Below are 24720 nucleotides of genomic sequence, written 5' to 3' on the forward strand. Positions count from 1 at the left end.
TGTGCCTAAAAATGCTAAGAAAACATTACAGTAAAATCTCTTAATGTGAGACCGGGTCGCTTCATGAGACGTTGAGCCTGTGGTGGCCTCATTGAATATTCCAGAATGATACGCCTTCGATACCTCATGACCACATTATTATGTAATCAAATGGGAGGAAAAATATTTCCAGAATTACTTTCGGCTCGAAAACAGGTAGAATACCAGCCTAAGATACTGCTCCTCGAGGGATACGTGTACCTCTTGTACAGTGCGGAGATTAGGAGTAGGAAGTAGGGCTAGATGGCAGATTCGCGGGTAGATTTTTTTGTCTTTTCGTCGTTGAAATCTTGGAGGTAATATTTCAAATAAAGTTTCCGGGTGAAATACTTGCGTCTAGGATATTATCAGCGACCCTACGTACTACAGTAGATTGAACAACAAAAACAATATCAGGCTTGAGCAGTGGCGCCGACTCCATGGGGCCTGAGCCCCCTCAAAAATTCGTTATGGGTGTGAGGGAAAAATTTTTCAGGCTTGTCGGTTTTCCCTGGAGTGTCCAAATATCGAGTTTCGAGTTATCAGGGTTCTAATGTTGATCATATGACTCTTCTAAAATGCTTAAAAAACTTAAAACTCGCTACTTATAAAATTTCCCCGGGCAAGATCCGCGGTTTGGCCCCCCCAATATTTTTTGTAAGTCGGCACCCCTGGGCTTGAGAACAGGAAGTTTCAAAAATTCATTCTTCCGAGAACGGTAAAAGACCACAAGGAAATCCTTTGCGATATAAAAAATGATCTTTCATCAGACAGTTTACTTACTCAGTTGTTTTTTTCACTTGACATCACCGAGTGATTCATCCACTAATTCTAGATGGTAGTATGCATGCTCGTAGACTTTCTTACCTGCCCTAAGTTTGCAATACGTATCCATCAAGGCCTAACTACTGCCTTAGGTAGCGGAATGAATGTTGCATGTTTAATCAGAGCAAACCCGTCACCTTTTGGCACGTGTAATTGGGGTTGCACCACAAATGGTAGCGAATAGTCTTGAGTGCATGTTGGGAATAAATACTCACCCCATGCCGCACACCCAAGCTGTTGCTCTCAGGGTGCAGTGTAGATATGAGAGCAGGTTCGTTAACATGCTTAAATATGCGTAGTGCATTTAAATTTTCACAAATAAATACACTGCTTTATAGCGTCCCGATTGAACCTCCAAAAGGTGAGGGAGCGGTGCCGCATCTACCCCCTTACCTTACCTACCCCAGCCTTAATCGCCGCCACCGCTGGGTGGGGTACTTATTAATGATACATTACCGATGATGCGGCGTAACTTAGTTTTGACATGATTAATAAATCTCTCATCGTCTATTCCTGGCAGCAGATTGAGTCGTATTACTGCCAATTATACATCGAACCAATCACAACTGATTGCAATGGATTCATAAATAGATGCGATGAGTGAGGCTGCGCTACAGTACTGTCGTGCGCACGGTTGGAGGAATCACCTTGAACAGGTGCACCGTATGCGAATGAAGTGAATGAGAGCCAGCAGAGGATGAAACCTTGGAGATAAAAATATTTAAAAAATGATTCTTAAAACCTATCTGCGGAGAAATTAAGTGTTATCTTTTTTGCATTTCATTTTCAGAGCAAATTTTTTTGCTATCTCAGAAGCGCTCTCCGGTCACAAATAATGCTCGTGCTCTTTCCGTCAAGATGATTTTTTTAAGACGAGAAATCTAATTTTGTTCAATCGATTTTACGCTGGTTGGGGATCGAAAATGTGGATTACTTCTATTTGGGTTATGCGTTCTTTATGCTTAGACTTAAATTCATAAGAGGCGGTGCGTGCTGAGTTGCGACATGCAGAAATGGCGAAGAAGGTGCAATATTTCATGACATGCTAACCATTCGGTAAAATAAAAATAGGGATCCACTACCACTATGCAATGGAATGCCAGCAATTGCAACCTGTAATGTGCAACGGAAGGGTGTGAATGGGACGGGGGCAGACCGAAGTTAGCCTCCCAACAACAGAAATCCCCCACACACAACGCGGCAAAAAATATATAAGGCTTTGGGGTCGACAGGTAGCAAAAACCCTCAAGTGAACGAAGACCACGTGGTGTTTTTAAGGCTCTTTCAAAGGGGCGGAAACCCATGCAGTGAACGGCGAGAAGTCCTCGAGGGGTGTGTGGGAATGGTGGCCCTCTGGGATGCTAGAAGGTAGATTTTCGGCGGGCTGGAAAGGTGGTCAGTGGTTGTCGGACGTGTCGCCGAACAATCCCGGCTTACTATGTCTTGGAATGGTCGGGTGGATGGGGGAGGACAGAAGGTTAAAGGGGGATGGGCATTGAAGTAGTAGTTAAGAACAGGCGGAGAATGGATGGAATTGTGCACGAAAAGAAAAGAGGGTTCCAGAGAGTGGGAGAGGGAGAGATATGGAAAGAGGAGAGTGAGGGGAGGCAGAGAGCATAGGGGCAAGGGCAACACCACGGAGAAGACGTGGCCTTAAAATTTTCGAGATAAAACCGAAGAGTTCTACTCTGACATTCGCACGTTGTGACATTCATATGGCTAGCGGGGAACACATTCTATTTGGGGAAAAAAATTCCTGCACATAATAGACCGGGGGTAAATTATTGTCGCACAAAGTGTCACTCTCGTATAGAAACCAACGCGAATTGTCGCACTCTTTCCGAAAAGTGGCCAAAACGTATCTTTCGAGCCAAAACTCCATCCCAACGCTCTGGAAAGATCGCTGTAAGAATTTTTCCCGCCGAAATATTTCGCGACACGAACAAGATAGGAAACGTGCATACGACGCGAATCCCGGAAGCAGCAAGTGATTATAAAAAAAATGCCATGTCCCGCAGTCTTCGCGAGACTGTTTACTTCACCATGGTAACGGGTCGGAAACGAAAGAATGTCGGCCTACCTTGACAGAAGCAGAAGAAACCTGGCCATGGTGTGATGAGCGATGCCCGTGCAGGTGGAACCAATACGTTCGGACGACTAAAGCCGGCGCGGTGGTCTCCGCTACAACTCGCTCTGGCTCTCTCTTTCTCCTTCCCTCCCGCTCGCAGCTCGAGAAGGGAGGCTTGTCGGCTGCCATTGATTCAGCCTTCCAGCGCCTGACGTCACTAGTATCGAAGCGATACGTTGCCTTGCACGACAGACGAGATACAGGAACAACGGATGCATAATTCTACTTTTGAATTGCCATTTTTATTATCAAATTAAAAGGGTCACCGAAACATGTAGCTTTTAATAATTTCATTGTATTAAATGCTAGCATAACCAGTGTTTTACAGTCCGCGAAATCGCATACCACTCGATCGCGGGTCTAGATGCAAAATTATTTCTTTGATGATATCTACTTGTTTTTAAGCGGGTGAATTTTCCTCCCTTTTCGCCGTGCCTCATGGTGCGTTAAATAACGATTAACAATGGAAGTATGGATTTTATTTAAATTTTACCCGACGCCCTGAAGCTACCGAGATCATATCATAACTCTCTGCTAACTCTTAAATTGTCCTTTTCCCAACGACATAAAAAATAATAATTTGTATCAAGCCATTTGCGGAGACAAGGAGTTAACGCACTAATCCAAGGTCGACTAATCTGTTAGTGCCTATTTCCTATCTACGTTCTGGTATATCATATTCAATAATATACGTGGTGTACCAAACATTTTTGAGGAAACTCCTCGGCCAAATAAAAACCTTGGTATTCCTTGTGGCATATCACTTCACAGATGTTAGTTTTAACTGGCTTCCCTTTGTTTGGAGACCACTTGAGTTTGAAATCCGTCCGTGCCTCATCGAATGTAAACAAAGAGCTGACCGATAAGTTTTTCATAGCAACAGCTGTTTTTGCGTCATTCATAAAATTGACAGCTGGGAAACAACAAGATGGCGTTTAGCTATGGAGAAAGAGCTGCGTATTAAGTGAAACAGAGCTTAATTTCAACGTATTTTTAGTTAATTTTTTGGTTTTAAGAAATATTCGATTTCTTAGTTTGTGCAAAAGAAATGCTAGACCTAGAAGTAATTCCTGAGCGATCTTTAGGATGTGAGCAATGGGAATTTATTCTTGGTAAGTGCTATTTTGTAATAATGAGCGCAATTCGCCTATGTATATGTTTTGATTGTGAGCAGAATGTTGCGATTTTCTCCATCACTGTTGTTCGAAGATATAGAATATTGAATAATTCGGCAGTGAGTGATTTATAGTTAACGGTAATCATTAATAGAGGGTATTTTGCATGAGTCATAATTTATTTCGTCGAATTTTGGATATGAAACTGAAAGGGCGTTTTCCTCGATTTTAGGAATGCATTTCTCCCAAGCTGTGGCCATTATACAATCCCAGATTGGAATCATTAAAGGAGTTCAAGTGTTATACAGCGAGACAGTGAGTGTATAATTCATTTTTCAGTAATCAGTCTTAAGTAGTCATGGAACTGTGTTAAAAACCTATATTTTTACACATTAGGATCCATTGGGTGCAGATCTGGTTATTACCTTGCCTCAAGATGGAATACGGTTAATATTTGATCCCATCGTTCAACGGCTGAAGGTAAGCTTCAACATGATACACTGAGAATATATATTTCAGATGATGTTAAATATACTGGCTTTTTTCATGTAAATCATGTCACTTAATTCTCCTACTCTCCAACTTTTTCAGATTATTGAAGTTTATAATATGAAACTTTTGAAATTAAAATATTGGTGAGTTGCAGCACAAACGGCGCATTTGCTTTGTTTACAATGTTTAATGTTCTAAATATCCTGTAATAATGGTGAATATTTTAACTTTCTTCCTGTTAAATAGAGTGATAGCGTAATATCTTGGCCAGAATATGAATTTAAGTTTATTGAATGGGTAAATTCATTGTTTTGAGGCTACTTATAGCTATAAAATTTTAGCATTTTCATTCATTTACTCATAATATTTTTTTGCAGCGGGGTGACTTTCAGCTCTCCCGAGGTTGTACCCAGCATAGAGCAAATCGAGCATTCATTTGGGGCAACCCACCCAGGGGTGTATGATTCAGAAAAGCTGTTGTTTGTTTTGAATTTCCGAGGTCTTTCATTTAGTTTTCCTGTGGATTCCAAGTATCAGGTAATGTTCATTTCACTTCCTTCCAAAATATCCAACAATGATTTTTTCTTGTGTTCTTCTGAGCAGTTGTCAGTAGGGAAAACTATTATGTGAACTAAAACTCATGAGTGGATAATATAAATCAACGAAGGAAATGGACACTTCATGGGTTGATAATTGAAACGATTTGGTTGTTTTGCTGTGTTAACTCTTCCGTGCAAGTAATAGAAACTGAATTGGGATTTTATACTTCTCATGTTGTTACAGCCATTGACATGTGATGGTATGCTTACCCTTGTGAAACTTTCCCAATCATTTTCATGATATAACATAATTTTCAGCTCCATTTTTCACTTCATAAAACTAAGAAGATAGTATTTTTATGTGTAGGAGCAATTAAATTTTACAGCAAACTATTCAGTTTTTTAAGCCATTCAGAGTAAATCAGTTCAATTTACGTTATCCATCTATTTCAATGTATAGCCAAGATCCTTGAACATTGCCATCCCCTTAAGTGAGTTTTTGTTTCTCTGTTCTTGACATCCTTGACATTATTTGTTGGATTCTCTGCTTTGTTGTCATCTTCATTTGGCTCCATTCTTGCATTGCATCTATACAGACACTATTTACTTACCACACAGATCAGTCTGGCCAATGGCAACCTATTTCTGAAAGCAGAGTGAGTTCACTTTTGAAAATAGTCTGGCATATCACCAATAGGGCTTATCTGTGTGGTAAGTGCATCTTGCTCATCCAAGTGGTTGTGGATTGTCACCCAATGTAAATACACAAATGGTTTAGGAGACTATAGTAGCTTAACTTACGATGCATAACAGGCTATAATAGATGCATATTAAGCTAAACACATGAGAGGGAGGTGAATATGTGATATCTCATGCAAGGGCGTACCCAGGATCAAAACTAAGGGGGGGCAAGCCATGGTTGTTCAAGTTGTTGGTAAGATTTAAGCATAGAAAAGGTGAATGAAATCAACATTTTAAGAAAACCTTAACAGCTCTTAATTACTTTTTAAAATTATTTGCTTGAAAAAATATTATTTTCCTTAAAGACATCTGCGATTTTTGCATCTGGGGGGAGGGGGAGGCAGCTGCCCCCTCCTGCCCCTCGCTGGGTACACCCATGATCTCATGCCTCTGAGTAAGTCTGAGGTGAACTCTGTCAGCACCCATCCAAATCAAGCTAGGAGTTGAATCACAGAGTGAGTGAGATAGGAGGATAAAAGAGGTTAAACACTTTAGCGATGCCTCTCTTACCACAGTGGCACAGCTACTTTTGAAATGCAGGACATTTATTATGTTTTAATTACCAGAAAATAGGGTTGCAATGTTGAGCGTAATTTCTTTGGCATACTTAAATTATCTATGCAGTAGCCTTGGAATGGGTAGGAATGGTGAAATGATTGAGAGAGGAAGGGTGAAACGATATGTATGTATTGACAAAAATTCCTTTTTTGTGTGGACAGTTCACTTTGAGAGCACATGAGGGTAATGGTACCATGTTAGGTATTACTTATGGCATCATTTTAGAGTGTTGTGGTCAGGACTGAATGTCTAGAGTTGTAGCAGCAATGAGAAATTAACAGAGTAATATCAATCTTGGATTCTTAATCTAATTATTTGTGAAGGAAAATATAGCAAATACATATTTTTATAAGAATGAATCCCCTATATACTGTGGTAATTTTTTCCTTGTGTAAAGAACCCTCTACAAATAGTGAATGCTTGTACGCTTACTGGTTCAGTATTCCTTAATGAACATGCATATATGTGTCTAGATAGTGCAAGAGTTAAGGACTTCACCTCAGATTTTAGGATTTACCCCAATGTTGTTGTAATTTCATCTTTGCCACCCATGTCTGGTGTATACTCATATTTATTTCAAGTACATATTATGAATGGGCTTGACAAAACATTGATACTCTCCTTTTCACTTCTTATTTTATTCTATCTCACACCTCACAGTAACTCACAACCAGAGCCATTACACTTTCAATTTCGATGACCAGTTTCCCAATGAAATATATGCTAGCATTCTAAAGGAACTTGTATTTTTGTATCAAAGTATGTAGTAATGCACCTGTAGTCTGAAAATTCATCACCTCATGATTTCAGTGAGCATTCATCAGGTCACTTCATTGCACTCGTCTAATTATGTGTAACTGCTTGGGCTACACTCATTTTTATGCTTTAAAACTGTGCTGAGGTCAAATATTTAGCTGTATATTTCTGTGAGTGGTAAAACAGGAAATAGAATATTTTCTTTATTTATGGACATAACGTGTGAAGAAGGAAAAAGTATGGTTATCTGTTCATGGCTACGCCAAAAATCACAATGAATGATTCTGTCCACATGCATATCCCTGAATAAAATTAAGCATTGATGTCTATTTTCTATTTTTTTTCTGATAGATCAGTAAAATTGATGCCACTATTGCCTTCTTTTTCACAAGTGAGCTGTACATTTCAATTTAATAAGTTTTGGTAGAAGTGAAAAAATCCAATTTGTCTATCTGAATCAATCCATGCAAAATGCAAAATAAATCTTCGCCATATTTATGAAAGCATATTCGTGGTGAATGGAATTTCTAATGCGATCAAAACTTATTCAAAGTATCCCATTTAAAATTCCACAAATGCGTTGGTGCCTCTGACATTCAGCCTAATAGGGTGGTTTCCTATTTCTTTTTTATTGCCTAAATTGAAAGATTATTACTCCGGGAGTATGTATTTCACGCTTTTAGATTTTAAAATGGCGATATCTATTTTTTGCGATTAAATGAAAAGTGAAAATTTTCAAGCGCACGAAAATGTGCTGGCTAAGTATGAATGCTGGGAAAAGCCCGTGTGACGTCATTCAGGTTGCGGCTGCCGCCATGTGAGGCCTCCTTGGTGCAAGGCTATGAGCGCCGCTATGATGCAGGCTGCTAGCAGGTAGCGCTTGGCTTAAGTAAGGATTATTAATATCCTATCGAATGAAGGAAACTTTCCGACTATAGGCAATTTTAATAAGTGATTATTAAGAGATGTTTCCCTGAGCTCTGTGCCACATGCATACATTGCTAATCTCAGGCGATGTAAAACTCCTGACTACTCCTATAGCATTTAGGTCCCTGTGATGTCACGCGGAGTGGCATCGCATGGGTGCCAATCTGGCCTTTTTCAAATAAGGTTAAAATTGACCATTAACATTCATCTAAACTGGGATTTCTGAAACCAAATAATTTGTAATAATATATTCTAAAACCAAATATTAATAAATACACTAATGGTGGGTAACAAATCGCAATCAATGCCTTTCGTTTTCTTTGATGAAGGAAACTACCCTATTGTTTAGCCACGGGGTAACCATTTCCTCAATCCTTGCTGTTAAAACTGTTTTAAATTTTTTTGCCATTTTCTTTGCTACAGCTGTTTTTCTTAATATAAATGCTCATAATGTCAATGTGTTTTTAATGTTTTTATTGATGTTTAATCAACTTTTTATGGAGTATTGTGTTAAGAAGTAGAGCTCTATAAATATCCTAATCATATTTGGTTTTTCTTGAGTTCCTCCCTCTATTGTCCTGGAAAAATAATCCATGTTTTCATAAGCAGAAATACAGTGATGATGGTAGCCATGCTTTAAGTTTTCATATCAGTCTGGCTTTTAAATTAAACAAGTGTCATTTCATTTTCTGTGAAATTTGTTTTGAATTCAAATTACACTAGGTGAAACACATTACCGCAAGGCCTTATATCCTTCAACAAATTGACTTTTAGTCCACTAATTCTGTAACAAAAATATAATTCCTCTACAGCCAGGATATGCGCATGGGCTTGGATCACTGCAGTTCCCCACAGGAGCTTCACCAGTCGCCTTGCGCATGGCACTCTACACAGGTAGTGTGCTAGCTGAAACTCGAGCACCACCACTGCCAACCATATGTTTGTTCAACCACCTTTATTTGGAAGAAGCTGAAGTGATGAGGGAAGGTCAGAGGACTCGTGGCCTTCGTCTCAAAGTGTACACGGAAGGTATGGGTAACCAAGTTTCTTTCTGTTGATCTGTATGCTACTGTGAAAATTTTGATTTTATCTTTCATTGGAAGATCATTTATGAAAGCTTTTAGGCAGTGCAGGCCATAAACAATTGCATATTTAAGTCTTTTTTTTACTGAACGTTGTCAACAATTAATTGTGTGAAAGAGGTAAAGAATTTACAATAGTGTCTAGGCTTTGGTCAATTCCACTCCATAGAATTAATTGAACAAATAATTGCCACTATATGTATATTGTAAGTGTTGGTGGTAATTTGGTTTTAGGTTGCCAATACTGCAAATTATTGCTTATTTCTGCTATCTAACAATCATGAAATGACATTTTTCAAATAAGTTTTACATTTCATTTTCATGTTATTGAAATTTACAGTCATACATAGTTGGTTTTACCAAAATGGTCAGAGTTATGAAGGATTTTTTTGTTAGGCATGTTTCCTAATTCTGTTTGATTTGTTGAAAAAATTTTAGCTTTAGTCCACTGGAGGTAGTTGTTAATATAATCCTATTTTGAAAAAAAATCAGATTTGAGACTTATCTCAGTCTACTACTTTCAGTAGTTTAGAAAAAGTATAATTGTCTCCTAAGAGAATGTATGGCAGGCATTCGGAACTAAAGAAAAATATGTTGGGGGGAGGGCTGAAGCTCCCAGAGCTCCTTCCCTGACCATGTGCGTGGTACAGAGCATATGCATATAATTTTGATCATTCAAGTATTTTTGTTAGAGATTTTACTGTGTAGTAGTTTTTGGGGATGATAGAATTAGTCTCTCATTTGTAATTTTAAAAAGATTTTCTACTTTATTGTATCATCCTTTAAGTTTTTTTTGATATAATCATACAAAACTTAACAACCCTAAAGAAAATGAAACTTGGAAATTTTCATGCATGCATGCATGCATATATCAACAAATTTTGTGTTAATAATTTATTTAATAGATCTGCATTAATTCTTTTGAAAAATGACTTTTTTATTGATGCTATAACTATCTCTTTGCTAGGGTTTATTTAGCATCATTGAAAATTTACATGCAAAATCCTAGTTATTATTCTCTTCCCACAAGAGTCAAACCGTATTTAGATTTTTAAGTTTTAGCAAAAAGGGTTTAACAACTTACATTTGAAGTTCAAGTGTTTATTGTAAGAACATAAAAATGAGTAGTTGGATTTGTTATTAGAATCAAATTATGATATACATATTTACGTTAATTGACCCACTGAAGGTTTTTAATTCTGGGGATTCATTCTGTTAAGTTCTGTGGAGTGATTTCTTTTTCTTATGGCTTTTGTTCTTTTCAGTTAATACTGCTGGTATTTAATGATTTTACTCACCTGTAGATTCTGCTATTACAAGTTTTATGCCATGTTTTGATTTTATCCTATTTCGCTGTACTTTCAGGTCCTCCAAGGTTGATGGAACCAAAGCGACAAAGGTTGACTCGTGAGGTTCGTTTTGGGGATACATGCCAAGATGTAGCCAGTGCACTGGGAGCTCCATCGAGGGTGTTCTATAAATCAGAGGATAAAATGAAAATCCATAGTCCAAACGCCCACAAAAGGGTGACATCACGGCGTTCGGATTATTTCTTCAATTATTTTACTCTTGGCATTGTACGTATATTTTATGAAACTTTTCCTCAGTGTCCAGCATCAAAGTCACTGTATTGGCTAGCTTTTAAATTTTCATTAAATTAAATGTGTGAATGAATAATGAAGCTACATGTTATCCAAAAGTGGTGAATTATCATCATTTCTCAATTTTTGGTTTTTCATATACATACTTCTCAAGCACTCGTTACATTTTCATTGTTTGCAAAGTTGAATAATAAGAGTACCAATTCGAAAAATTTTCATGTTTATCCTAATATTTATCTCAATTTATTATAGCTTCCCCCAAACATTTTATTCCAGTTTTTGGATAAATGTGATTACCACAATGAAAGTCATCCTCAATCCATAAATCAATCTTTAACTGGTTACTTAACTCATCTAAACATATTGTAAATCACATTGTCTTAGATTCTTATATATTTCTCTGTTTTGCATGTGTTATTTCATTCAAATACTTAGTGGATTCATATACAGTGTCAAAACTTGTGTTTATTGCTATTAGATATACAGTGGATGCTGTTGTGTTACAGTTAAATTCAGAGTCCTTATAAGTGTTCAATTATGCCAGAAATTGGCTTCCTTAATTAGTCTGGGAAGATTTGGGTATGCATCATTTTATGACAGTATACCAACACTTAAATTATTTATTAAATACATACATATTTACCGAGGTATATTTCAAAATATTAATCAGTTTTGTCTCATTGCAAACTTTTATAGTCTATTTTGTTTGGTAATGGTGATGGTGTTAGTAAATGTTTATTACGTTTAATCATCTAGTTATGTTTTTGCATGTACGCATGCCCTTTAATGAATGCAGTCCGCATTTAATATTTTACTGTTTCAGGATGTGCTCTTTGATGCAAAAACGCAACGAGTGAAAAAATTCGTCCTGCATACCAATTTTCCTGGGCATTACAACTTTAACATGTAAGTTATTTCCCTAAAATAAAATCTTTTTACTTGATGAAGAAGTTGTAAATTACATTTAATATCCAATTTTACTTTTTTTTTCGCTTATTTGATTTTATTTACTATCATTTGGAATGCTGCTTTTTTAACCCTTATGTGAAAGTTGCTGATGCACCGAACAAAACAAATTCATTTCAAAGTATAGAAAAATTGTAGTTAGCAACAACAATATATATTATTGAAAAAACTATTGACTATATAGCCACTTCCTGATGGATTCCTGCGGTGAAGATGAGCTTAAATGAGTGGGAGGGTCGGGCTTGGTTGCCGAGGAGTGGCCCTAAGGTCTTGCTAAGCTGGGTCTCAGGCCGGGCCTGAATGCATCCGACAATTGCTACCTCAGCGGTCACTTCCCTTCCCTTGCATGGGCCTGAGCCGACATCCTGTCATTTATGTTTTAAAACCCGTGACAGCAATACCCCATGTCAGTTCTTCTGAGCATGAAAATGCCCGGCAGCTCCACCTGGTGTATGGCATGAAAGGGTTAATGTCTATAAACACATGTAAAGTTAGCTATCTTTTCTTCTGTAATATTGATGACAAACTCCAAATACTGTCATTTCCTTGGTCTAAACTGATATGTTAGTCTTTTCCAAAGTTCTGAATTTATCAAGATGCCTTGGTAAATCTTTGTATGTTTCAATCGATGACCTCACTTTATCTCTCAGGTATCATCGCTGTGAATTCCAGTTATCAGTTCCTCCTGATCGTTATACCAGTGAGAGTGGCAAGCTGATTGATGTTGCTGCTGCTCCTGTGGCTGTAAGTTTATAAGAAATTCACGGCATCACATTATATGGTGTGAAAGTCATGCATTTTATGTAAACTAATTTTCTATTAATAATTTTTTTTCAATTCATGTGGATTAAAATTTTTGCTTGGCTTTTCCATTGTGTGAAAATTTTGTCCCTTGCATTTGGTTCATTTATTGTACAATTTAAAGGATTATTGATGGAGTATGTGATATTAATAAGTGTTAATTTTTCTAATCATTGGCATTCGTTTTGCTAGGTTGATTCAGTTTGCGAAGTTGATTTCAGTTAAAACATGGCTGGGTCTACTCTGGTTTTGAGTAAATTGAATCATTTACCTCCTGAACTAACTAACTTTTACTTGGCAACTACATATGTCTGGGAAGTACTTATGGTCACCTTTTTACTGTGCTCTTGATGTTAGAAACAGTGTTTCAGTTGATTTAAGTTTAGCATCACTTTTCATCTTCACCAGGATATGCCTGCGTTAAATATTCCCCATTTCAATTACACAGGACTTTTTAGAATAGAGGCAGTTCCCAACTTTCGCACACAATACATTCCTAAAAACATTTACGAAAGTCAAACTATTGAGTTCCATACTAATTATGGGTTATGTTCCAGAAGAGTGAAACATACATAGTAAAACTCTATGTTTTACGCAGGTTTTATTTTTATTAACTAATGTTTAATAATAAATTAATAAAAGACCTCTTATTATGTAATTTCTTTCAAAAATATGCAGAAAATGTAAATAAATGTTAATAAAACAAGAATTCCGTTGGGTGCCGAGTGAAACTTCCTCTCGGTGTTGAAGTTCGCATTCCACTTACAGTGTCTACTGTAAGTAAAAAGACATATCAAGAAGAATAACAATATGCAATTGTTGAACCCTCACTCTTGATACCTAAAAAATGTTTACATCAACATTCCTCGGTGGGTGACATCTCGTCACGGCATGCCTTGGGATCGCGTATTTTTTGCGTGTTATTCACACTAACAGAAAAAAACACAATTAGAAAGCAGTACTTCATTAATTTTATTGAAACCTGTTTGATGGAGTCAGGTCAACTTTTTTTTTAAATCTCTCCAATGAAGGCTGAACTACAGCATTCTTCTTCTCTTGATAAAGGAGCCTATAGCAGGTAGTTTCTCTCTCAAAAAATCACCTTGATTAAAGTCAACAATTCCCTTGATCATATACATTCATATTGTCCGCATATACTGCCATATGAAAAAGTTGAATTATGGGATGCACAATAAATTTTGTGAGTAAAGTGGCGGGAATTTCAAAAACTCACAGACAAACGTTTGAAAGTCCGAGTCATTTCGTCAATTTAGAATGTACAAAAGTCGAGGACGGCCTATACTGACATTTTATAATAATTAGAGAACCATCAAGTTAAGTAGCTGCTAATACATTAAGCCTAAGTCAGGCATTAGAGGATTCCTCCATAAATTTATTTCTCTGAAGAAGAACCAGTTACATTGAAGTTTAGGGAATAGTAACAAATGGCAGCAAAATTCAGCAACTGTGTACTTTCGTGGAGAGAAAAATCTTAATTCCCAGGATCTGAAAAGTTTCCATGTCCTTAATTGACACTGACTTTGCCATGGTACTGAACAGTGAGCTTTAAAGAATAACAATTACTCCAAGCGAGGGCCTTCTTCTTTGGTACTCAAAAATAGTTTTAAAGCCGTTGGACATGTTTTGACTCATGATTTTTATGACATAGTACTCCGGTACCATGGTTGTTGCAATTAAGATATATATTTTTTTTAAATGGCATTATACTGTTGAAAAGGCGGAATAGAAAATAAAAATGCATGTTCCTCTGTAATCTATGCCTAAATGGAGATGTTCAGGATGCCTTAGTAACTTTTACTGAAATGTACTCTTCCTCTAACTTTCTCCTATGTATTTAGGGCAATAAAGGAGGGACTTATGTTGAGAGTAATCTCATATTTATTTTATAGCTACCATGATTTGTTTCTAATTAAAATTCTGTTTTTCTATTTTCAGATAACAGCATACACTAAGTGGGATACTATATCCGAACAGCTGAAGCCAAGTGAAAGACCTGTGGTGTTGAACAGGGCATCGTCTACCAACACAACAAATCCTTTTGGTTCTACCTTTTGCTATGGCTATCAAGATATTATTTTTGAAGTAAGTAGCTTTAAATCTGTCATGAGAACCGCTCACCATTAGTTTTATAAGAAAAACTCAATTTAGTTTTACAGTAAACTCCCGATTTTCTGGGCTAATGATGGGAAGAGTAGGTGCAAATAATCAGAAAATACAGATAATACAAACTTTCTCTTTTTTTTTGTTATAATGTTCACAATTAACATAAATTTATCCACTTAGTCTGTTATTTTAGATTGCTTCAAGGACTCATGCAGAACTTTGTTCTCCTCCCAGCGGATCTTTCTGGCGATAATGTCATTGTACTCATATTCCCACTGCTCCATATGCTCCAGCTGTGACTCATGCAATCTTTACTCCCTTCATCTCTGCTTCCACTTCCCCCTCTGCCTTCACTATTCCCTTCCTCTCCTGTTTGACCTTGAATGGTCACTGCCACTGCATATACATTATCCTGAATGCAACAAATTCTCAGGTTCCCTTTGGGCTGCATTCAACTGCGTGCGAGGCTGTGGCAATACTTGTGCATTAATGGTATGGAATATACAATTTGTGATCGTGATTTCATTTATGATTTTTTATGATCAGTTGAAGAAATTTTGTAGAATTAATCAAAAGACTTTTTTCTACTGCTCCTTTTTGGAATACTAGAGCAAACATTCAAGTAAACTTGAAACATTCCTTGTCTGCAAGTAAAGAAAATAATTACTTTTAAGTAAAGGAATTGTAATGGAAATAATAAGCTTTGTGTATCCTTGCATTAAAGTATGATGATCTTGGTGATTTGTGTCCGATATAATTTTTTATAAAGAATGCGGAAAACATCGAAGGAGGGAGAAAGTCATGTATGGATAATCTACAACACAGATAATCTGCAACATTGATAATTTGCTCATGAATAATCAAGAGTTAACCCTATTGGTTTATTCTATATCATGGAAGCCTGAGCAGAATATTTTCAGTCTATGATTCTTATTATATTATGCTGGGGAATATCTTCAGGGATGTGGTGTTTGTTAATATGTAATTCTGTTATTAATCTTTCGACATGAGGATATTTTGAAAGTATATTTCATTGTGTTTATGAATTGTCTCTGGCTGGACTTCATGGAACCATGATAAAGGAGAAGAAATTTCACTCTTTACTTTCATTACTGGCAATTTATTGTAAACATAGTTTGGGCACTTTATGTCAATATCAAGGGGCACCTTGATGATGACTCTGGTTGCACATCCTTCTTCTCAAACACTGTGAAGCATCGAGGCTATGTTGTAGAGAGTGGGGAGTTTAGGGGTTCAAATTCCCCCAAATTGTTTGAGGTACATGGCCTCAAAAGTTCATCTCTGAGTAAACCCCTGGAAAGATCCATCTCGCCAACTAATCCCCCTAAAAAAATTTCATTCAAAAAACATTATACATATGTACTGTTGAAACCCAAAATTTGAGTGAGAAGGTTTCAGTTTTTCTGCTAATCCCTCTGACTCCCAGGGTACTTGGGGAATCTCAAACTATATAAATTATTCGGAAAGAGGAAGATTGAAGCTTTATTTGGCTTGCTTTTTATTTTTTGGTCAATGTCCGGAATCCAAAAAAGCAAGTCTTGGATCTTGAACTTGGATGGGCTGCCCAAACATCCTAAGTGTGCATGCAACACGAATGACTAAATTATGATAATTTTTTCTGACACCTCCTCATGCCTCTGCAGATAAGGAATTCTGTGTTAAACTGCTAACCAAATTGTCTTCCTGGGAAAATATCAAAAACACTTTTCCCCTGGGAAGTATTTAAAATGCATTCCTCTCTGCATTTGCTTACCATAGTTCTTTTATGGTTCCTCCAAATTTGCATGACCTCCTGTTAAGGCCTGGTTATGCCATACATTAACACGAACAAGTTAATGTAAGTTTGTGTGAATGATTTTGGTAGACTGGAACAGAACATGTACGAATGCATGAACCAAATTAGAACAGGTTCTATTTTCTGTGCATCCATTCGCACAAGTTGGGCGGTTGCACAGTGCATTTTGCGTTTATTCTCGCATTCATACATTTAGACATTAACCCATACGTGTTGATGTATCGTGTAACCAGGCCTTAAAACTTTCTTTATTGAGACACTGAATAAATATTTCCCAAAAAATATGGTTTTTTAAGTGTGATCATTTTGATGGTCTTCAAATCATGTTCTTTGCCATTCAATGTTCATAAGACAAGGTCTAATGAAGTTCTTTTTAGAGGGCATGTTCCTTTTATGTTAAATTAAATGTAATTTTCATATTTCAGGTCATGCCTAACAACTATATAGCATCACTAACGCTATATGCAAGTGAGAGTCCTCAGCACCCTGGGGTATGACAGTGGCTTTCTGCCACCTGCCTCGTGTTGTCAGGGAGGTATTGGCAATTTTAATACATGACAGTTGCAATATTCTTTTTTTCCCCTCTTATTGTTCTGTCTAATTGCAAAAAAGCCCAAATTAATCATATCGTAGAGGGCTTAATGATTGGGTTCATTTTTTTGCTATACCTCTTCTCGCCCAGTTTAAAAATATTCTTAGAGCTTTTTTGCTAAGAAGCATGTGCTAAGTTGGATGCTTTGCAGTGGCACCCTTTAGCAATGAGTTGTACAAATTTGTTAAGTGTGTGTGTCAGTCAAAACTCAGGAAGCAAGAAGTCTTTATCAGTTTTTCGATAAAATCTGATTTCTAATAGGAAGTTCTTTGGTGAACAAGTTAGCCTTGAGTGTAATTAAGTCCATATAAGGAATGCAATTTAGCTTTAGTGTGATGATGAAGTGTGTTGAAAGATGTATCTACCAAGTTTTCAAAATAGGTAGGGTGAAATGCAATGATCTCTAAGAAACAAAAATATTTCCATTACTCCAAAGAAACCTTCTGCTTATCTATAAGTTATTTATGGGTACAGTCATGGACATAAAAATTGTTCCATTCCCCTGGGGCAATCAGTTGCCCTGAGGATATTTAAGAGCAATCAGTCAAGGAATTCTTGGTATTCACTGCCCTGCAGGAGAGAGGATTTGGAGCTTTTGTGTTTTTATTGAATAGTTCAATTTAATTTTTAAGAAATGATAAAAATGTGCATTATTTGTATTCTGAGTGAGTTGATTTATGCTTAAATTGTCAATTTTTGGGGAAATAAATATGTGGGGTGGTTTTAAGAATTTTGCCCCTAAATTTGTATATATCCAGCTTATCTCCTCAGTGAATGACATGTCATATGGTTTATCTGGCCCCTCTCCTGCAAAACGGTTCTTGGTATCTGTTTTGGACTATTTTCCCCCCCATTATTCTTCAAACCCTTCAGGTTGACGGGGTTGTCATGTTCTGGTTGTTCTTAGAAATCTCTCTGGGAAATAAAAAAGGTTGGTGCTGGCATTACTGAACATTTTCTATGTCCTTAGCTGTGTCTAATGTTTTTTGTGGTTTTTCTCTTGGAACCATGTCGGAGAACAATGACTCAGATCCTATTAAAAACATTTTCATAAATTAATATCATGGGTGTCTGTCTGTAGTTTTATAAAAGATTTTTCAGAATGCCTTTGCAGGTGTATACATAGTGACACATTGTGAAGATCTGCATTGGGTGTTAGGTATATGAGACGCCCAGAAAAAAATAAAAGGAAAAAATATTAAGCTTATAGATTGTGATTCATTAGTGGATGTGACCATTCATTTTTTCTCATGTCTGAAATGTTGTCAAGAGTGTACATATATTTTTTGTTACTGTTTGCATACTAAGGGACCATAATCAGATCTGAGGTATACATGGAAATTGTTTTACTTGCCTATCAGAAGTTGGTTAGCTATTAAATGCTCTTGATTCTCTATTGTTTGCCTTCAAAGGGGCATCACATTAAGTAATCAAATGGAAAAAGTATGACATCCAGTTGCATAAGTATTGTTTTGTGTGATAAACATTTTTGTAGGCATATGCCATTTCCATTGTAAGTTATCACTAGCCATGAGTATGTGTATATGATGAGAGCTAGTCAATAGTCTTGAACTGTGATGTCTTATTATGCATTGGTGTTGGCTAAGTTAGCCATTGTATCAGCTCATCAAGTCTGCAATGGGTGAGAAGTATGGATCCCTCACAGAAGCATTGCATGTTTAACAAAATATGTAGGAAATAACAAAATTTCTTCGTGCAATGCATTGTAAGGCATTTTTTGTATTCTCAACTTTTTTATAGTTACGCTAGGCTGTTAAAAATGGCCCTGTCAGGTGTGTTGCATGTGGCATCATTTGCCATAATCTTATGCTGTTTGGTGTGATGTTTAGCACCCCTTGTGTGTGTGCATATCATTGAGAGGCCATGTGTAAAGGGAAGGCTCTGAGGCATTTAGTACCAGAAAATAATAATTAAAAAAATGCCTGACTGCTGTGTGTTACATTGTGTTTTTATATTATTCTGTTCTTAGTGCCAGTATGTCATAGATTTTAGTGTCATTAAGGGGTATCCTATTCTAACAACTTCAAAGAAATATTTATCTTCTAAATTTATAATAATTGTAGCACAATAAGGATATTTCTGTTACATTGCTTCTTCTCAGATGTTAACAGAGAAGTGCTATGGCGATCATGGTATTTGATCCCATATTGTCATCAATTCAAATAAAATAATGAGCACAATGTAAAAAATCACCCAAAACGAAAGCCACTAATTATCCTTTACAATTTTAATGCCTATTAGTATGTAATTAGTTGCTCTATGATTATCTATCTTACTAAGGTAACTATTGTGATATTTTCCTGCATGTGACTTCTAAAAGCAATTCATTGCATAGGGTAGAATTCCTTTTAGTAAATTAAAAACTTGACGGTGGTGGATCATTGGGTTGTTTTTTACCTCTACTACATTCTAAACTTGTTTTTTGTCCTCAAGTTGATTTGCAAATAGAAAAAATGTGATTCATTGCCTGTGATTGACTCATACTAATATTTCATAATTATGTATTGCCTCATATACGGTTAAAACTTTCATTTCAACTCAAAAAGTTTTGTTCCTCTGTGTAAATATATGGTATATCAGTCTGTCTTGATTTCTTATTTATTTTTCACTGTATTCATGTGATTTTTAAAGCCTTTATTCCATGTTCATTGGTGTCAACATGGATGTAAGGAATGCTTTTGTATGGCTAACTCATATAACAGATGTGATGCACTCATCAATCTAAGCATCCTTACCAACCAAATGATTCCTGGGTTCTAATTTAATCGGAAGTGCTGTGTGTTTCGTCTGTTTTTCTGTGCAGCCCTCTGTACTTTATTGGTAGGATGATGCAACTTAGAGTGTTTTTTACTACAACTTTGCAATTCAAAGTTATGAAATCCCAAATGCTGTGATGTAAGATTAGATAAGCCCCAAAAATTGCTTCTTATTTGTTTCAAGTTTTTACGTAATTGCTCTCCAAGTTTTATTAAATGCTCAAGTGAACATTGAGGTAACCATATCTGTGGTTGTTATTTAATGTCAATCAGCAATTCTTCTGGAAGTGAATGTGTACTGTAGTGGTCTTTGACGTTATATGATGGCATTAGTACCATTTGTCAAACTGTGAGCATCCCTGCTTAACTTCTATGTATTTATTTTTTTAATATTTTATTTTGTAATATGCTATAATATATTATAATTTTACCATTGTTTGCAGTCCAGATCAGGAAGCCATTTTATTGAATTATTTGTTCCATTTTTTTGGAAGCAATTGAGTTCAACATTTTTTATAGTGACTATCTTTGTACTATCTTTATGCTATGTGTAAGCATAACAGAGTATCTCAGAATTATGAGAGAGATCCATTTATTTGGTATTTTTGCAATAATAATTGTCTGTCAGTGCTCTGGTGAGTAGCAGTGACTTCCAAACTTTTATAAATAAACATTTATGAGGTGTTAATTCAAAAACTTCCCTTGATAATTTTATTATCTGGCACAGACATCCACGTTAATGCTGCCCTAAATTCTGTATCTTCCTAATGAGTGTAATTGAAGTGTGAAATGAGGTCATTCTTATCAGCCATTCATTTAAATCAAAAGTGTGGAAATTAAGTGCCAACGTTGAATAAAGCCTATAAGTTTGGAATAATAGGTACAAATAACCTGGCATGGGATATAATTTTCCAGCAATCCTTGTTTATCAATGCTCAAAATTTTGAAATTGTCATAGTTATTGTTACTCAGAATAACCTCAGAAAGAAAATAAAGGTGAATTTTTAAAAGTTGACTCTTTAAGTTATTTTCACATGTGTAGTTCATATTATGTTATGCATATTCTCATATTATTTTTATCAGGGTAACTATAGTGGTTCAGATTGTTTAAGATAAATTTTCAGTACCCTCTCTTCTCATTTCTATACCTTTTATTTTGTTCATCTAAAGTCCACCTACTGTCTTCCCTTCCCATTATGGAGGTCTTTTTATCATCTCTCCTTTTCTAATTAATGGTGCCATCGTATCTCTTAGGGCATTAGGTCATCATTACAGAATCCAACAACTCACTGACTCCAATATTCCATTTGAAAGTTATCTTTCTGTGGATAGAATACAGGGGTGGATCCAGGATTTTTTCTGGGGGGGCACTAGGGTCTGACATATCTTCTCATACTTAAGGGTTAGATGGAAGATGGGACTTTGTAGTCCTAATCTTGCCCATTATAGGCATATTATTATCATTGTTATTATTATACTTGAGATTAAAACCAAAATTCAACAATTGCCGTTGAAATTACCTATTCTATTTATTTTGCTATGATATTTATAAATATGAAATTTAATGATTGAGGCTCCATAATTCACAAAATAAAACGAACGTAATGATAACTGTATCAAAAGTTTTATCTTTTTTAAGTGTCTGGGGGGGCACGTGCCCCTGTGCCCCCCCTGTATCGGCCTATGATAGACTATTTTCCTTTTAGCCTTATTTGTGACAATTTCATAGACTCATTTCAAGTGTTAACTGATGTGTACACAGCAAACAACAGCCGATAAATTTAATGTAAAAGTATGTAGGTATGTAAATCAGGAGCTAAATATGTAACATGGTTGTAGGAAAATACCGCCTTCTAGATGTCTCATAGATAAAACTAAATAAAGAACTTGAGATTAATAGAGCTCAAGTATTAGGGTAAAATCATGTTGGAAGATGTATCGAAAGATGTGTAAATAAAAGAGAGAATTATAGCTGAAAATAAGACATTCTATGCTCTTAACAATACTGTCCTTAAAAGTCCTGAAATTTATCATGAGAGCTCAAAATAAGATTGCACTTCAACTATACCCCTGTGGTTTTATGCAATAGTCAAACCTAATGGAGTACATGGAGGCAAGACGTGAACAAGTGTGTGTATTATTGGAGAGGTGGGTGCTTCTTGAGAAATATGTGGGCCTGTCCAAGATGAACTAACTAGGAAAATGATGAAGAAGATGTATGTAATCAGGAACTATATAACCATTTTATTAGAGACAATACCATCATTTGATCATTAAGATGCAGGAGATTAGAATGCCTGGCAGTTCCAGCCTCTCTCTTGTTTTTTTTTTCACTTTTCACGCATTGTTAATATTTCCATATTATATTACTGTACATTTTAAAGTACATATACACTACCATACAGGCCCGCAGCTAAGGCGGGGGAGAAGGGGCATATGCCCCTGGCAGCAGATTTCAGGGGGCGGCAAAATTTAAAAATTTTTATTGGAAAAACTTTTTTAATTTTCCTTATTAAATTACTTAAGAATAATTATTAACTTATAAATAATTAAACAATAATATTAATAAAGCTTTTTAGTGGCAAACGTACATTGTGTAATTTCAACTACCGAATCTCAAAAAAATTGCTTGGGGATGTATTATATTGTAGGGGTAGGGGGACAGAGAGTGTGAGGGGGCAACGAACTGATCTTTTTTCCCCCTGACAAAACTCCTAGTTCCAGCCCTGCCACCATAGGTGTATCCTGGGATTATAATTATAATCTAAGCTTGTCAGCTAGCAAGATGGTAAGCATGTGTTGTACAGGTTGCCTACATCTAAATCGTGCTTCAATTAATGCTCTGGTTAAAATGGTCCATATGTGTAATGGTCAGGGGCAGATCCAGAACTTATTTTTGGAGGGGAGGGCATAAGCAAGGCCAGGTCGAAGATTTTGTTCTAGGGGGTTAGAAGGATACACCGAAATACAAAATGAACGCAATGATAATGGGACCGTATGAAAAATCTTGCTTATTTTTTAAGGGTTTGAGGGGGGTGCGGGCCCCCCCCTAGATCCACCAATGGGCAGGGTTACTTATAATTTCTGGCTCTTTGAATGATAAATGCTACCACTGCAAAAACTGGGTTCGACCAAACTTCAGGATTTCGAAATTCATTACGAGCCTCCACTGCCAAAGAACATATGGAATGTTTGGTATCTAGTTGTTGTGTGGGTTGCTTATGGAATATTTTAAAATGAAATTAATGAGCTCAGAGGCCTCCCTAAGGGGACAGTAGATTTCTCTGGATTTATTTGTTTAATGAGGAGCAAAAGTTTGAAAAGTATGAAAGAATTGGGGTCATCTTGGTAAAGGACTTCATCAGTGTTCTTTTGGATAGTACATATCTTCTCACAACTAACATCTACTGATTAATTTTCAAATAATTGTTCCGCCATAATTATTCCATTATTAAAGGCATTGTACAAATTTGGATCTGGGAGATCTGCGGTGTTTCTCCCCATTAGTAACAGCTTTCGGGCGTTCCTCCGAATGGTGTTGTCTAAAGGCGACAATAGTTTTTCAAGCCATCCTGCTGGCATCTTCAGGTCAGAAGTATTGATGCTTCAAAATTGTCCGTTTTATATAGGAGCTTGCGTGTCGTAGGAATGGAACCAACACAAAAGCTCCAATTATGCAAGACTGACAATTTTGATACTTCTGATGTGCTTCTGACCTGAAGATGCCAGCAGGATGGATAGAGAAACTGTCGTCACCTTTGAATAACACTTAGCGAAGAAACACCGGAAAGCCGTTGCACTAATGTGTATTGTACAACGGTTCACTCACATTCTCAACAAAAAATTGTATGCAACATGAACTAGCCCCTCTTACAGCTAGTGGCCTGCTGCCTATCTACCCAAGCCACACCGCATCTTGGTTGCCCAAGGTTTCCCACCCACACAACACTTTTAAAAGCTATTACATATGTTGCGTAACAGCAGTGTTGCAGCGGTAACATTTTTCTACAGAGTGACAATGCAGCAGAATCTATTTGGAATTACTATTAAATCACGCATTTTTCAATTTTATACTGCCTTCTCATGGAAGTTCACATGTGACATGAACAGAGATTCACATGAGAGATCTGGCGGCACCTCCCGTTGCCGTCATCCGACCAACTGCCCTAACCAGGCGTCGTCCTGCCTATATACCCACCCGGTCGCTGGCGAATAAGCGGCCGAGCAGGCATAGGGAGGCAGGACGGTCCGGGAAGGACGGTCGGCCGGATTTTCGGCAGTCGGGATGTACCGCCAGGTCACATTGCGTGACTTATCCTTTATTAATTTAATGAACAAGTATACAATTTCTGTTACATAAAATATAATACTTTTTCCTTTCTCAAGTGCATGTACCACTGACATATTGTTGGAATGAACAATAATATTAGAGAATTCAGGTAAGATGGTGGCAGCATGGATGACCGCCATAAGCGCAGCCCAGCACTCCGCTTCGTATATGCTTAAGGTCTCGGGGAGGCTACATATCTCGGTCAGGCTTCTCGCCGGGATAGTCCACGCCACTTGGAAGGGAGTAGCGTCCGCGTATACATCAAAAGCAAAGGAATAATTGGAGAAGGAGCGGGGTGATTGCCAAATGTTTTCATCCCATAAGATTGATGGCCATTTAGTGCACCTTGTTGCCACATCCTTGATAAGGAAGTAGGGTAAATTCAAGATATAGACGCACCAGGAAACAAAACCTGCCGCCTTTGGAATATCACATTGGCGCAGGCGTGGAACAACAGAGATAATATAATGTAAGCGCTGCAGACTGTTAGGGGTTAATGTAAGATTCATATTAATTGTGTCAATTATTACAC

General features: G+C 36.8%; 2 protein-coding genes across 3 annotated transcripts in view; one reads left to right on the plus strand and one right to left on the minus strand.

Annotated features, from left to right (window-relative positions):
• Window positions 1-3032, minus strand: part of LOC124155717 (phosphoenolpyruvate carboxykinase, cytosolic [GTP]-like) — a 142167-nt gene extending 139135 nt beyond the window's left edge. The window contains exon 1 of the mRNA XM_046529765.1: window positions 2924-3032. Coding sequence (XP_046385721.1) covers window positions 2924-2952 — 29 coding nt within the window. The 5' untranslated portion in view covers window positions 2953-3032. The remainder of the gene's footprint in view (window positions 1-2923) is intronic.
• Window positions 3033-3117: 85 nt separating this feature from the next.
• On the plus strand, window positions 3118-20873 carry LOC124155718 (PHAF1 protein CG7083). Of its 2 annotated transcripts, none has more exons than XM_046529767.1 (11): window positions 3118-4083; window positions 4319-4401; window positions 4483-4566; window positions 4678-4721; window positions 4956-5115; window positions 8912-9128; window positions 10547-10758; window positions 11606-11688; window positions 12399-12492; window positions 14506-14652; window positions 16915-20873. In XM_046529767.1, the coding sequence occupies exons 1-11, from the start codon at window positions 4020-4022 to the stop codon at window positions 16984-16986; spliced, it is 1260 nt and encodes a 419-aa protein (XP_046385723.1). In that variant the 5' UTR covers window positions 3118-4019; the 3' UTR covers window positions 16987-20873. The 2 variants fall into 2 exon arrangements, with proteins under 2 accessions (XP_046385723.1, XP_046385724.1); XM_046529768.1 differs by lacking the exon at window positions 3118-4083 and adding an exon at window positions 4153-4226.
• Window positions 20874-24720: the final 3847 nt, after the last annotated feature.

The sequence above is a fragment of the Ischnura elegans genome, chromosome 3, assembly GCF_921293095.1.
Source record: "Ischnura elegans chromosome 3, ioIscEleg1.1, whole genome shotgun sequence".
Classification (NCBI taxonomy): Eukaryota; Metazoa; Arthropoda; class Insecta; order Odonata; family Coenagrionidae; genus Ischnura; species Ischnura elegans.